This window comes from Pseudophryne corroboree, chromosome 7, assembly GCF_028390025.1.
Source record: "Pseudophryne corroboree isolate aPseCor3 chromosome 7, aPseCor3.hap2, whole genome shotgun sequence".
In the NCBI taxonomy this organism is placed as follows: Eukaryota; Metazoa; Chordata; class Amphibia; order Anura; family Myobatrachidae; genus Pseudophryne; species Pseudophryne corroboree.
Window position 1 is genome coordinate 92,477,281 of NC_086450.1, and position 14,430 is coordinate 92,491,710.

The 14,430-nt window shown below is 48.1% G+C and overlaps 1 protein-coding gene across 2 annotated transcripts in view; it reads left to right on the forward strand.

Annotated features, from left to right (window-relative positions):
- LOC134944660 (intelectin-1-like) overlaps positions 1-13,567 on the forward strand; it is a 75,419-nt gene extending 61,852 nt beyond the window's left edge. For both annotated transcript variants that reach the window (XM_063933422.1, XM_063933421.1), the window contains one exon: positions 12,859-13,567. In XM_063933422.1, coding sequence (XP_063789492.1) covers positions 12,859-13,011 — 153 coding nt within the window. In that variant the 3' untranslated portion in view covers positions 13,012-13,567. The remainder of the gene's footprint in view (positions 1-12,858) is intronic.
- The last annotated feature ends 863 nt before the right edge of the window (positions 13,568-14,430 follow it).

The window sequence follows — 14,430 nt, forward strand, 5'->3', positions numbered from 1 at the left end:
GTACTGCGACAGATTAGACAGTATGCAGCACATATAGTCTGTCTACAAGAGACACATCTTATAGGTGGGAGGTTATTGGCCCTAAAGAAGCCCTGGGTGGGATGGGCTTACCACTCCACATACACCTCTGCATCTCGAGGGGTCTCGCTCCTAATTAGCAAAAATGTTCCCTTTATTTTGGACCAAGTCCAGACCGACCCTAGAGGTAGATATGTTTTCGTGAGCTGCAGATTAAATTCACTCCCGGTATTATTAATGGCCATATACATCCCTCCTTCCTTCACATATGAGGTATTAAAGAAGACGACAGAGTTTATGGCTTCTTCCCCCGGAAGCTCCACTATCATGATTGGTGACTTTAATAATATCCTTGATCCAGTGTTGGATAGAAAATCACGGGTTGATATGGGTGCCAGAGGAGGCGGTGGAGGGTTCGCGGCAATGATTGAGGAGATGGTTCTGGTAGATCCCTGGAGAGTGAAGAACTTGACGAAGCTTCAGTTCTCGTGCTTCTCCACCTCGCACTCATCGTTTTCTTGGATAGACCTGGCTCTTATTAGTAAAGACATTCTTCCCAGAGTACAGAATGTAAATTATGAAACAAGGGGTATATCGGACCATTCTCCTCTTTTGTTATCCGTAGACTTGGTTGGCCAACGTGGTTTTACTTACTGGAAACTCAATAAATGTTGGCTCTCGTGTATGGGTGCAGGGTCAGAGTTGGAAGCTGCTTGGAGGGAATTTTTTGAATGAAACAGTGGCACAGCCTCTCCCAGGGTGCTTTGGGATGCTTTTAAGTCCTATTTTAGGGGTACACTGATAAAAAGAGTGGACAACCTCAAAAGTTACTATAAAACACAGGAGCTAGATCTAGAAAATATGTGCCGATCTCTTGAGCAAGCTTACCTGCTTGATGGTTTTGATGAATCAAAGGCTCTTGGCTTGCTGCATAGGGGGCGTGGAGGAGCTCTTTAATGGATAAAACCAATTACAAGTTTCTTTTTGCTACTCACTCTCGATATGCTAATGGTGACAGACCAGGAAGCTATTTGGCCTACTTGGCCATGGCGACCGTCCTTTAGCTATGGTGACCGAAATTATCGGTCTGAGCGGTGTGGTGGTCACGCAAACCCCTGATATAGTTGCATTTCTCCACTACTACCAGCACTTGTATCGCTACCGTCAAATATATACGGAGGCAGAGATTCGTGCATATCTTGCAGAAATTCCACTCGCCACATTAAACTTCGAAGCAAGCATTATGCTAGATGCTCCTTGTGGCCGGAGAGACTAGCCAGCCACACGTGTAATGGCGTCTGCGGCACTGAAGGGGTTAACCCTCGTGCCCAGCGCCATGTTGCGGACTGTTTAAAAGTTTGTTGAATCATGTGTTTTACTTTTAACATGTCATATGTAGTGCTCTGTGCACTATTGCAGGAATGCATGTTTAACTGTATCTATTTTATATTCAAGACAGGCTTGGTGTATATTTAAAGGAAAAATGCAGTTAATATAGATGTCTGAATACGCATCTCTTATCCTCTGGAAATAGGAAGTGGCATGCTAATGGCCCTGTTCTATCAGAGAGGTGTGAAGGACAATACCTTTTGATGTGTAAGTTCCTTAGGAGAGATGCTAATCATTGGGTTTATGGGCTTGGAATTGACATACGAACGACCGATGTAGGAAGGAAGACTGTTTGTTTGTATTGTAGCCATTCCTGTTGTAATCTTAAACACTGGGATTGCCTGTAGATGTGAATGACCAGAAACATCTGTATTTTGAAGATATGTGATAAATTTATCAACAGTGATGTTAATCTGATACCAAACGTTGTCTGGGTGACAGGAAGGAGGATATTGTTTTATTGCACTTATATCCTTGTAAAATGTAATTTATTGGTATTTTGTAAAATAACCTGATTGGTTGGAGAAGACAGGGAGGGCTTACCCCCCTGTGGTACTGTGTGGAAAACTGACATAAAAAGGAGACCTGCGTGCCTCCAGAGTGGTGTATTGTAACATCTTCTTCTGCTGAAAAGATCTTAATTGTATGCTGTTGCCCCTAGCAATAGGGAGGAGCCTTTTTAAAGGTTATTTGAGCAATAAACACCTTTGCCTCAAGAAGACTGCTTCATCTTGTGACCAACAGGGTTAGGCCAAACCTAGCCCCGTTCTCCGGCTGTCCAGGGAAGCACCTGACGTCTCCAAGCTCCGCCTTCCGCCAGCTACCGGTAGAGGCCTAGCAAGTGGCTAGTGGGGATTCGTCGACACCACGCAGGTGTGGTAAAGCAGTGCGTCGGCACATACAGAGCAGAACCGTGGTTCCAAACGCCACGGCAGGTTAGGAGTTTGGTGGTGGCAGCGAGAACCCGCCCACAGCGCAGTGGGTGGAGTCAGTAACAGGCGGTTACTGACGGTAAGCGGGAATCCCCTATGTGGTCAGGCCTCGTGCGGCTTGACCTTCCATTCTGTGCGCAGTCAACGGGACGCGGAAGCTGCGAGTGCTTCCGTACGGTATCGTCCTGTCACAGAAATTGGTGGCATAGTGGTGGGATAATCCCAGGCGGCTTTTCATCACCCGATTGGAGAAGCCGAGTTACTCAGGAGAGGAGTAACTGCAGCGCAGGAGAACGCACGAGATGGCGGAATTCAGCGGAATGTCCAAGGAGGATCTGGAGATCGTATGCCAGGGGAAGGGTGTGGATATCCCTTCCAACGCGTCCAGAAGCGTCATGAAGGCGGCGCTCAGGAGCGTGGAGGAGTCTCATCGGGCGGAGGTGGAAAGCACTGACGGCGTCAGCATCGCAGAGGACGGCCCAACAGTGGACCTTCGTAAGGAACCGGTGAGAACCACAAGCCCCGCCTACTCTCACAGCAGCAATGTTTCCCAGCAATCCCTAGCAGGGCCAGGATCCCAACGTCCCAGGGGGGGCGACCCGGATACCCTAGCAGATCGGCTAGCGGAATTGGGGGAAAGGGCAACGGAGCAAGAACGCATGCTTGTCATTCGGATGTGGCATGCGGAGCGGGCATCACAGGCCGTGGTACCCCGGGAGCCGTTGTCAGCTGTTGTACACAGATCAGGACGTATACAGTTTGCCAAGTTTGCAGACAGTGATGGGGACATTGATGGACATTTGCAAGTTTTTGAAAGGACTTGTAAACTACACGATCTACCCAAGTCAGAGTGGGTGAGACACCTTGTGCCCACTCTGCATGGAGAGGCCTTGGAGGCCTATCGAGGAGTGGCGACGGAGGATTGTGGGAACTACGACGAAGTCGCGAAGGCCCTCCTCCAGCGATTCTTCATCACTCCAGAGTCTTACAGGAAGAAGTTCAGAGACTTGCCCAAGAATCCTAGCAGCACCCATGAGCAGTTCGCCAACCAGCTGCGGCAGTACGTGGTGAAGTGGGTGAAGGATTCGGAAGCCACTACATGGGATGCACTGATCGACCTGATCTGCAGGGAGCAGTTCTACCGCCGGTGCGCCCAAGAAGTGAAGGAGTGGGTGCTAGATCGGGAGCCACCCAGCTTAAAAATGGCTGCCCAATTAGCCGACAAATATGTGGCAATTCGGCCACGGGGGCAGAAGCGCCCCGCCAGCAGCCAGCTCCAACAGACTGTACCACCAAGGGGACCCCCCTCTTCAGCTCATCACCCCCAAAGACAAGCATCTTCCAACCCGGGTGCTCTTGGCCAGCAACCGCACCGCAGCGTCCCTGCAACTGATCAGAGATCATCGGTGCCACGACTGGAGAAGAAGTGCTACGGCTGTGGGAAAATCGGACATCTGAGGATGAACTGTCCTGCATCCCAAGCACCCCAGACTCGTGCCCCAAATCCGAGTGCTGGAGCCCGGCTCGCTTGTTTGACGAGAGGAGATGAGCCTACAGGGACTGTTCCCCCTCCAGTCAGTCCGATGGAGTGTGGCGAGAGACAGGTGCACTCTGCGGAGAGAGTCACCTGCATGGCCAAACAGCCCCTACACAACATGTGGAGGCACCTGCAGCCAGTCCACGTGGGACCCCTGCAGGGAGAAGGCCTAAGAGACTCTGGGGCCTCAATCACTGTGGTGAGCCCCCACCTCATAGATCCTGCTGCAGTATTGCAGGGTCGCACTGCCACGGTCACCCTGGCAGAAGGAACAGAAAAAGCGGTTCCCATGGCAAGAGTCTACCTGGACTGGGGAGCTGGACCAGAGTTGCGAGAAGTTGCCGTCATGGATGGTCTCCCAACTGATGTGGTCCTAGGAAATGATCTGGGTGGTGGGATCGTCACTATGTTTGTTGGCGCCATTCCCCGGAGTCAAGTTCCAAAACCACCGTTGACATCAGCTACTCCAGCCCAGCCCAGAGGAAAAGACTACAGCTGCTAGACAACTGCCAGCACAGCCAACCACAGCATCAACCAGCCCAGAGGAAAAGATCACAGCGGCTAGATCAGTACATCGACCCCGCATGCCTTTTGCCTCTGGTATGCCTACGTCCCCTAGCAACGCAGAGGATGTCGGTTCCAGCTCGTGTGATCCTGTGGGGGTGCCCAATGATGCTCCTGACCCAAGTGGTTTGCCAACTCCGGCGGTGAGTATGAGAAACCACACTGACTTTTCCATGACTGACCCTTACCAGACTGACCCTAGTAGTCCCCACCTAGATCCCCCTGTAGAGTGTCCCAATTTAGGAGAGATTGAGGGCCACAGGCAGGAGTTTAGGGAGGCTCAACTCTCTGACCCATCCCTGAAAGGCATGAGGCGCCACTCTGGCAGCGGCCTTGACAGGGTTGGGGCGGGGAGGTTGACCTGGCGGGAAGGGTTAAGGTACAGGGTAGCCAGGAAAGTGGGAGGGGATAGGCCAGATAGGGAATGTGTCCAACTGGTCCCCTCAGGGAACGTTCCTGCGCAACCGGTGTCGGTTGCCAGCGAAACCCCTTTGGACAGTAACCCGGAGACAGACCATACCCTGAAGTGCCTGACACAGAGCTTACCCTGGTCTGGAATGTCGGATGACGCCCAGACCAACTGTAAGGCTGGTGCCATGCGTTGGCAGCCGGGGCACTCCAGCGTTTGTGTTGTCTCTGGGCCTCTGCCCATAGGAGAACCCTTGCAGCAAGTTGCTGTGGACATAGCAGGTCCCCTACCTGTGCACCGTAGATCGGGGAAGACACGCAGCCTCCCTGTAGTGGATGCCACACAGGATCCAGAGGCTGGTGGTCTGGCCGCCATCACTGTGGCACAGGTAGCGGACGAGGAGGGAAGAGTAGGCCTAGGTGACAGGGTAGGTTTCCCGAGTCATAGGTCGACAGAGGAGGATGGGAGGGCAGGTCTGACAGTTAGGGCAGACAGTTGCCAGATGGGTATGACGGAGGTGCAGTGCCTGGGGCACCATGTGGGAGGAGACAGGGGTAGGCCCAACCCAGAGGGGGTGGAGGCAACCAGAGGCTGTCCCCGACCCACATCACCCAGACCGGTACTGACCTTAGAACCTGTAAGGCCCTACGGACATGTTGTCATTGACTTTAGTCCTGTAGTGAACCCCTTGACAGAGATGGCTAGGAAGGGCATTCCCAAGTCAGTGGACTTTGCACCCGCTTGCGAGTTGGCATTCCAGTCATTGAAGGAGGCTTGGGTACCCGCTCCAGTGCTGATGGCGCACATTTTTGACCAGGACTGTGTGTTACGAACTATTGCGCCACTGCACGGACTGGGAGCAGTACTGAGCCAGAAAGAGCCATATGGGCAGGAGCACCCTGTGGCCTGGTTGAGCAGTATACTGCTATTGTTGGAGGTGGGGTATGCCACAGTTGGGACACCGTGGGTGGCACTTGTTTGTAACCGGCCCCCCACCGTGGTGACTTACCACCTACCTGTTAGGTGGCTGCAACCTACCTTGGGGGAATTGGACAGACTTTTGTGGTGGAGCCTTGAACTTGGACTTCAGGTGGACTATTTGAACATTGTGCACCCACGAAGAGAGGCCCACTGCACTATGGATGAACTGTCTAGGCCGGAGCCTACACACCCTAGGTAGCGTCCCCTTCAACACAAGGGACTGCGGGACCAGGACCCAAATCGTTGGGACATGGGTCCCTGGTTGACCCGCTTGAATGGGGGGGAAGGAATGTGGCCGGAGAGACTAGCCAGCCACACGTGTAATGGCGTCTGCGGCACTGAAGGGGTTAACCCTCGTGCCCAGCGCCATGTTGCGGACTGTTTAAAAGTTTGTTGAATCATGTGTTTTACTTTTAACATGTCATATGTAGTGCTCTGTGCACTATTGCAGGAATGCATGTTTAACTGTATCTATTTTATATTCAAGACAGGCTTGGTGTATATTTAAAGGAAAAATGCAGTTAATATAGATGTCTGAATACGCATCTCTTATCCTCTGGAAATAGGAAGTGGCATGCTAATGGCCCTGTTCTATCAGAGAGGTGTGAAGGACAATACCTTTTGATGTGTAAGTTCCTTAGGAGAGATGCTAATCATTGGGTTTATGGGCTTGGAATTGACATACGAACGACCGATGTAGGAAGGAAGACTGTTTGTTTGTATTGTAGCCATTCCTGTTGTAATCTTAAACACTGGGATTGCCTGTAGATGTGAATGACCAGAAACATCTGTATTTTGAAGATATGTGATAAATTTATCAACAGTGATGTTAATCTGATACCAAACGTTGTCTGGGTGACAGGAAGGAGGATATTGTTTTATTGCACTTATATCCTTGTAAAATGTAATTTATTGGTATTTTGTAAAATAACCTGATTGGTTGGAGAAGACAGGGAGGGCTTACCCCCCTGTGGTACTGTGTGGAAAACTGACATAAAAAGGAGACCTGCGTGCCTCCAGAGTGGTGTATTGTAACATCTTCTTCTGCTGAAAAGATCTTAATTGTATGCTGTTGCCCCTAGCAATAGGGAGGAGCCTTTTTAAAGGTTATTTGAGCAATAAACACCTTTGCCTCAAGAAGACTGCTTCATCTTGTGACCAACAGGGTTAGGCCAAACCTAGCCCCGTTCTCCGGCTGTCCAGGGAAGCACCTGACGTCTCCAAGCTCCGCCTTCCGCCAGCTACCGGTAGAGGCCTAGCAAGTGGCTAGTGGGGATTCGTCGACACCACGCAGGTGTGGTAAAGCAGTGCGTCGGCACATACAGAGCAGAACCGTGGTTCCAAACGCCACGGCAGGTTAGGAGTTTGGTGGTGGCAGCGAGAACCCGCCCACAGCGCAGTGGGTGGAGTCAGTAACAGGCGGTTACTGACGGTAAGCGGGAATCCCCTATGTGGTCAGGCCTCGTGCGGCTTGACCTTCCATTCTGTGCGCAGTCAACGGGACGCGGAAGCTGCGAGTGCTTCCGTACGGTATCGTCCTGTCACACTCCTATTAAAATGGAAGAGATTGACATGACTGTTTGCTCATTTCCCAGTGGGAAGGCACAAGGGGTTGACGGGATTCCCCTGGAACTTTATAGGAAACATAAGGAATTTTATGTACCTAGATTACTAGAGATATTCAACCAGATTTATGATGGCAGGTCCCTCCCTGGCTCTATGTCGGAAGCACTGATAATAGTGCTTCCTTACCCTGACAAGAACCCCCGGAATACAGACTCATACCGACCAATTTCTCTACTTGCAATGATGTTAAAATCCTGGCTAAGGTGTTAGCTTTGAGATTAAACCGAGTAATTGATCAAATTATTCATGAAGACCAGACTGTCTTTATGCCAGGAAAGTCTACATTGATTAACCTTAGGCGGTTGTTCTCCCAAATGCAGGTCTCCCACAGGGATGCTTCCACTTCCGTTATAGTCTTGTTAGATGCTGCTAAAGCATTTGATTCTGTGAAGTGGACCTTACTGTGGGAGGCAATGGATTCCTTCAGTATTGGCCCCTCGGATTTATTCGCAGGGTTAAATTATTATATTCAGTGCCTGTCTTGGTTAATGGTTTTGTCTCTCCCTTGTTCCCACTTCAGAGAGGTACTCGCCAAGTTTGTCCCCTTTCGCCAGTCCTGTTTGCTATTGCAATTGAGCCTCTGGCGTGTAGGATCAGAGCTAGTTCTGCAATCCAAGGATGGCGTGTGGGACCAAGGGAGGACAGGATTGCATTATACGCAGATGACATATTGCTGATTGTTGACAAATATGATGTTTCATTGCCGGCGGCTTGGAAACCATTGATACATTTGACAAATATTCAGGCCTTACCATAAACTGGTAAAAATCTTGTCTTCTCCCACTTCGGGGAGAGTGTCTCTCGGTCCCGCGTATCCCTCTTCCATTACGTTGGGTGAACTCCTTCAAATACTTGGGAGTCTGGATTGTTAATGATCCTGCTACTTACAGACCCCTAAATCTCACACCACAAGTAACTTATCTGAAATCCCGAATTTCAATTTGGGGCAGACTCCCGTTGACTCTCACAGGCCGGGTTAGCCTTGTTAAAATGGTGCTGCAACCAAAGCTTTTGTATATTTTTCATCATTCACCAATTTACTTACAACATAGGATATTTAAACTGATAGACGGCTTTCTTTCCTCCTTGTTATTGACTAACAAGAGACCCCGTTTACAACTAGCCACACTGACCAGAATGAAATCTGAAGGGGTCTAGCACTCCCTAATTTTAGGCTATATTACTTAGCGGCACAGCTGGGTCATATACGAAACTGGATATGTGACTCTGGTACTGATGAGTCAGCATCTTTATTGGTAGTGCAGTCGTCCCCGGGTTATACCCCTCTACAATTATTACTTACTGGAAACATTTCTCGTAGGTGGCCTCCGCTTGTCAAACAGGCAGTGTCTGTCTGGAGGCAGGCGGAGAGGTTACTTGGGAACCAGGGTTGGGATCTAGAAATCCCACTATATTGTTCTCATAAATTCTCAGAACTAGCCGAATTGCAGATCCTGGAAGTTTGGGGTTCTCAGGGAGTGACTACGATCGGACACCTTTATAATAGTGAAGGACTGAAATAATTTCAGCAACTAAAGTTGGAATTTTCCCTGCCAAACACATATTTTTTTAGGTATTTGCAGCTTCGCCGCGCTCTCAATAAACAGTTTGCGGAGATTGGTTTGATGTTGCAGAACTCTTTAACCGAGGTTCTCCTGTGTAAGACGGGACCAAGACATTTAGCATCAGCACTATATTCTGATTTGCTTACAGCACTCCACAATAATACCTTGCCTACCCTTCATTCAATATGGGTATCGGATTTGGGTAGTATTTCTGATGAGGAATGGCAAGTGGCATTAGGAAACATACGTTATACAACTAAATCAGTGAGATTCCAACAGATTCAATTCTTCCTGATACACAGAATTTATATGACCCCTGTCATGTTGTATAGGTTTGGAGGTAGGTCTGGCTCGAACTGTCCCAAGTGCACCTTGGGAGAAGGGACTTTCTAGCACCTGCTATGGACCTATCCTATTGTTGCACAGTTCTGGAAGGCCTGTATTGATGTTATTGTGTCCACAGGGATTCCCAGTGAAATATTTACTCCTACCGCATGTGTATTGTCCATTATGAACTTTCGGATAAATGGGCTAGAAAATACGTCTGTAATCTTTGTACTATCATTAAAGTTTGTATAGCCAGGAATTGGCTTGCTCATCATGGCCCTGTCGTGGCAGCATGGAAAGCCCTAGTAAATGATACCATTTCCCATGAAAAATACATTTAAATGGCAAGAAACGGGGCACAGAAATTTCACGATATTTGGACTAGGTGGATTGATTCTCCATATGCTGTCTGATTTGGTGCGACCATAAATGCACTCCCTGGTCTAGATTGATTTGCACCTCCCAATAATAATATTTGGAAGGTACTTTAGAAATGGAGGGAAAGTATCAAATAACATATATAGACGCTGTTGCCCAACACATGTGATAATGCGCGTTTCTTCTGATAAATTATTATACGACCGTCTGTTTTATGCATAGGACATTAGAACTTAAGCTACAGTAGATGATGTAGTAATGACAAGATCACACAGCTTTCTTGTAGAAAATATGTCTTTTATTTTCTTTGTTTTTTGTTCTGTAACATGTTATTTTGTTTTGTAACATGCAAAATTTAATAAAAAGTTATTGAATTAAATAGATTAGTACATAAACCTGCACTCACCGTTGCTGCAGCTGCCAGTGCTGTCTCCAATTCCCAGTACAGTGTCTAGTACTCATTGCTGCTGCAGCTACCAGCCCTGTCTCCAATTCCCAGTATAGTCTCCAGTACTCATTACAGCTACCAGGACCAGTGCTGTCTCTAATTCCCAGTACAGTCTCTAGTACTCATTGCTGCTGCAGCTACCAGCGCTGTCTCCAATTCCCAGTATAGTCTCCAGTACTCATTACAGCTACCAGCCCTGTCTCCAATTCCCATTATAGTCTCCAGTACTCATTGCAGCTACCAGCGCTCTCTCCAATTCCCACTACAGTCTCCTGTACTCATTACAGCTACCAGCCCTGTCTCCAATTCCCAGTATAGTCTCCAGTACTCATTGCAGCTATCAGTGCTGTCTCCAATTCCCAGTACAGTCTCCAGTACTCATTGCTGCTGCAGCTACCAGCACTGTCTCCAGTTCCCAGTACAGTCTCCAGTACTCATTGCTGCTGCAGCTACCAGCACTGTCTCTAGTTCCCAGTACAGTCTCCAGTACTCATTGCTGCTGCAGCTACCAGTGCTGTGTCCAATTCCCAGTAGTCTCCAGTAGTCATTACAGCTACCAGTGCTGTCTCCAATTCCCAGTACAGTCTCCAGTACTCATTGCAGCTACCAGTGCTGTCTCCAATTCCCAGTACAGTCTCCAGTACTCATTGCAGCTACCAGTGTTGTCTCCAATTCCCAGTACAGTCTCCAGTACTCATTGCAGCTACCAGCCCTGTCTCCAATTCCCAGTACAGTCTCCAGTACTCATTGCTGCTGCAGCTACCAGCACTGTCTCTAGTTCCCAGTGTCAGTCTCCAGTACTCATTGCTGCTGCAGCTACCAGCACTGTCTCTAGTTCCCAGTACAGTCTCCAGTACTCATTGCTGCTGCAGCTACCAGTGCTGTGTCCAATTCCCACTCTCCAGTAGTCATTACAGCTACCAGTGCTGTCTCCAATTCCCAGTACAGTCTCCAGTACTCATTGCAGCTACCAGTGCTGTCTCCAATTCCCAGTACAGTCTGCAGTACTCATTGCAGCTACCAGTGTTGTCTCCAATTTCCAGTACAGTCTCCAGTACTCATTGCAGCTACCAGTGCTGTCTCCAATTCCCAGTACAGTTTCCAGTACTCATTGCAGCTACCAGTGTTGTCTCCAATTCCCAGTACAGTCTCCAGTACTCATTGCAGCTACCAGCCCTGTCTCCAATTCCCAGTACAGTCTCCAGTACTTATTGCAGCTACCAGTGTTGTCTCCAATTCCCAGTACAGTCTCCAGTACTCATTGCAGCTACCAGTGCTGTCTCCAATTCCCAGTACAGTCTCCAGTACTTATTGCAGCTACCAGTGTTGTCTCCAATTCCCAGTACAGTCTCCAGTACTCATTGCAGCTACCAGCCCTGTCTCCAATTCCCAGTACAGTCTCCAGTACTTATTGCAGCTACCAGTGTTGTCTCCAATTCCCAGTACAGTCTCCAGTACTCATTGCAGCTACCAGTGCTGTCTCCAATTCCCAGTACAGTCTCCAGTACTTATTGCAGCTACCAGCCCTGTCTCCAATTCCCAGTACAGTCTCCAGTACTTATTGCAGCTACCAGCCCTGTCTCCAATTCCCAGTACAGTCTCCAGTACTTATTGCAGCTACCAGTGTTGTCTCCAATTCCCAGTACAGTCTCCAGTACTCATTGCAGCTACCAGCCCTGTCTCCAATTCCCAGTACAGTCTCCAGTACTTATTGCAGCTACCAGTGTTGTCTCCAATTCCCAGTACAGTCTCCAGTACTCATTGCAGCTACCAGCCCTGTCTCCAATTACCAAGACAGTCTCCAGTACTCATTGCAGGGCTACGATCATGCACACTGACATGCGGGGGGATGAGCACAGGGCTAGTCCGCCCCGCATGTCTTGCCTGCCGCATCGGCTCGCCCCCCGCATGGTCCAGTCCATGCGCACTTCTGACCTGATCGCTGCTCTGCAATGAACAGCAGCGTGCGATCAGGTCAGAATGACCCCCATAGTTTTGCCCAACTGCTAACAAATTTGCTGCTGCAATCAACTCTGGATTACCCCCAATAAAAGCAGGCAACAATTATCATATCTGATCTTGTAACGCTCATTGTCAAGCTAATGCTGCTACCTAACAGTAGGCCTACTGACTTGGGGGAGATGGATCAAGCCACCTGAAGAGGATAGGTGGAGAATTTGCCCATAAAAACTGATCAGTTTTTACCCATTAATTTATCAAATGTACTAAGTGGGGATGTTGCTACAGGCAATACTGCGTTCATTTTTTATATATCTCCTCCTGGATCTTTCAGATTTGGCCTCACACATATACCTATGTGTATGCCACAACTATCAGATATCTGACCCCTAGGCTGTCAGACCAAGTAACTGGGGGTTGATGTATCAAGCAGTGAAAAATGTGGAGAAATGGACCAGTGGAGAAGTTGCCCATAGCAACCAATCAGCTTACAGGTAGCAATTATAAAGTACATTCTATAAAAATGATAGGTACAAGCTGATTGAATGCAATGGGTAACATCCCCACTGGTCCACTCTATTCACTGGATACATCAACCCCCAGGACCAATCAATGTGTGGATGTACAATGGGTCTCCTTTTAGAAGATACTGCCTAGCATATGTTTTCCACATATAACATATTTTCATCTTTAACCTTATTTAATTCTCTCCTTTAACATAACAGTACTGCATTGGTGGAGGAGGCTACTTTCCTGAGGGGAACCCAAGACAGTGCGGAGACTTCACATCCTTAGACTGGGATGGAGTGGGTACACACACTGGATGGAGCGCTAGCAAGGATCTTATCGAGGCTGCTGTACTTATCTTCTACCGCTGATCTCCCGTCGTTCTGACATTGAAATAAATACAGAAACATTTTGAAGGGCAGAGAGCTAAAGAACCACTAGCCCACAAAGTAGGACATATCTAATATAAAATGTAGACAAATGCCATTATTAATGCCTGTTGCTGCAGGTAGCTACTACAGTTTTGTATCTTACATGTTAATTGCAAGGCTCATAGTAATAGAGTTTATATGGTATATGATTGTAAGGGTTGGTATTAATATCCCGCCATACCGGCAGCCAGAATCCAGACGGAGAATAGTGAGTATTTTAACCCTACCCCTACACCTGTCCCCTCCCTCAGTCTTACCCTAACCAGCCCCCTAGTGCCCAAACCTTACCCTAACCCCAGTACTCACTGTACTATTGGGATCCATCTGCATTCTGACCGATGGGATAGTGTCTGCTGGGATATTAACTACATCCTGATTCTAATTAGTAGGTTTAGACCGGGAACGTTGGACACAGATAATGATCATTGTAGCATATTATATTGGAACTGATAACTCTTATTATATTTGTATTAAATAGCGCAGTGAAAAACAAAAAGTGTGTCAGGATATATTTATGTATCATGATAGAAGGAAACATTGAGACACATGGTCTGACTGTGAGTTGGACGGAACTCTTCTATGGATGCAAATAGCGAGTTTTAGAACGCATGTGCAAAAGTGAATTTATGCATTTGTGCATCTCTCTAAACGAGTCAGACAGAACTTGTCCGGTTCTCCCTTTTTATGAAAAGGGTGATTCAGGAAGGGAACTGGGTGGCGAAAATGAAACCGCACAAACTCTTCTGTCTTGTGGGAGTATCATAGGCGTGTAGCTATACTTCTTTGCTATCCTGAGCATGTGGAGAAGGGAAACCTGTTTCAGACATATCTCTTGCACCCAGCATGAGACTGGTGCACATACTAATTGTGACTGTTGTGGCTGTGGATGGAAAATCAGTGGGCAGAGCGGCTTCGTGGTTGCAGCTGCACGGATTCTTATATTAGCCCTATGGAAACTTGCATTAGCAGAAGTCAGTTTGCATCTGACTCATTATTAGCCCCACAAACAGCTCCATGGGGGAAGTGTAATAGCCTACGACTTGCAGGCATTGGAGAGATTACAGCAAGCTTGTCCAATGTTTGAAAGTAGCAATCATTAAAAGGGCAAAACCACCCTCTTAGATCCCCACTACCCCCTTCCCCTACCTTTCTACACCCTCCACCCACCCGAGGCCTCAGCTATATTCTAAACAGAGCATGGCAGAGACGACTCCTGAGCTTTATTGGAGGTTGTTTATGCCCATGATATATTATAGTCCACTTCAGGAATGTCAGAGTATATGACAAATGTCACTAGTTATACTATATCAAATCTATTTCATGTTTATCATCCAATATTAACTTGCTCCAGACTAACCA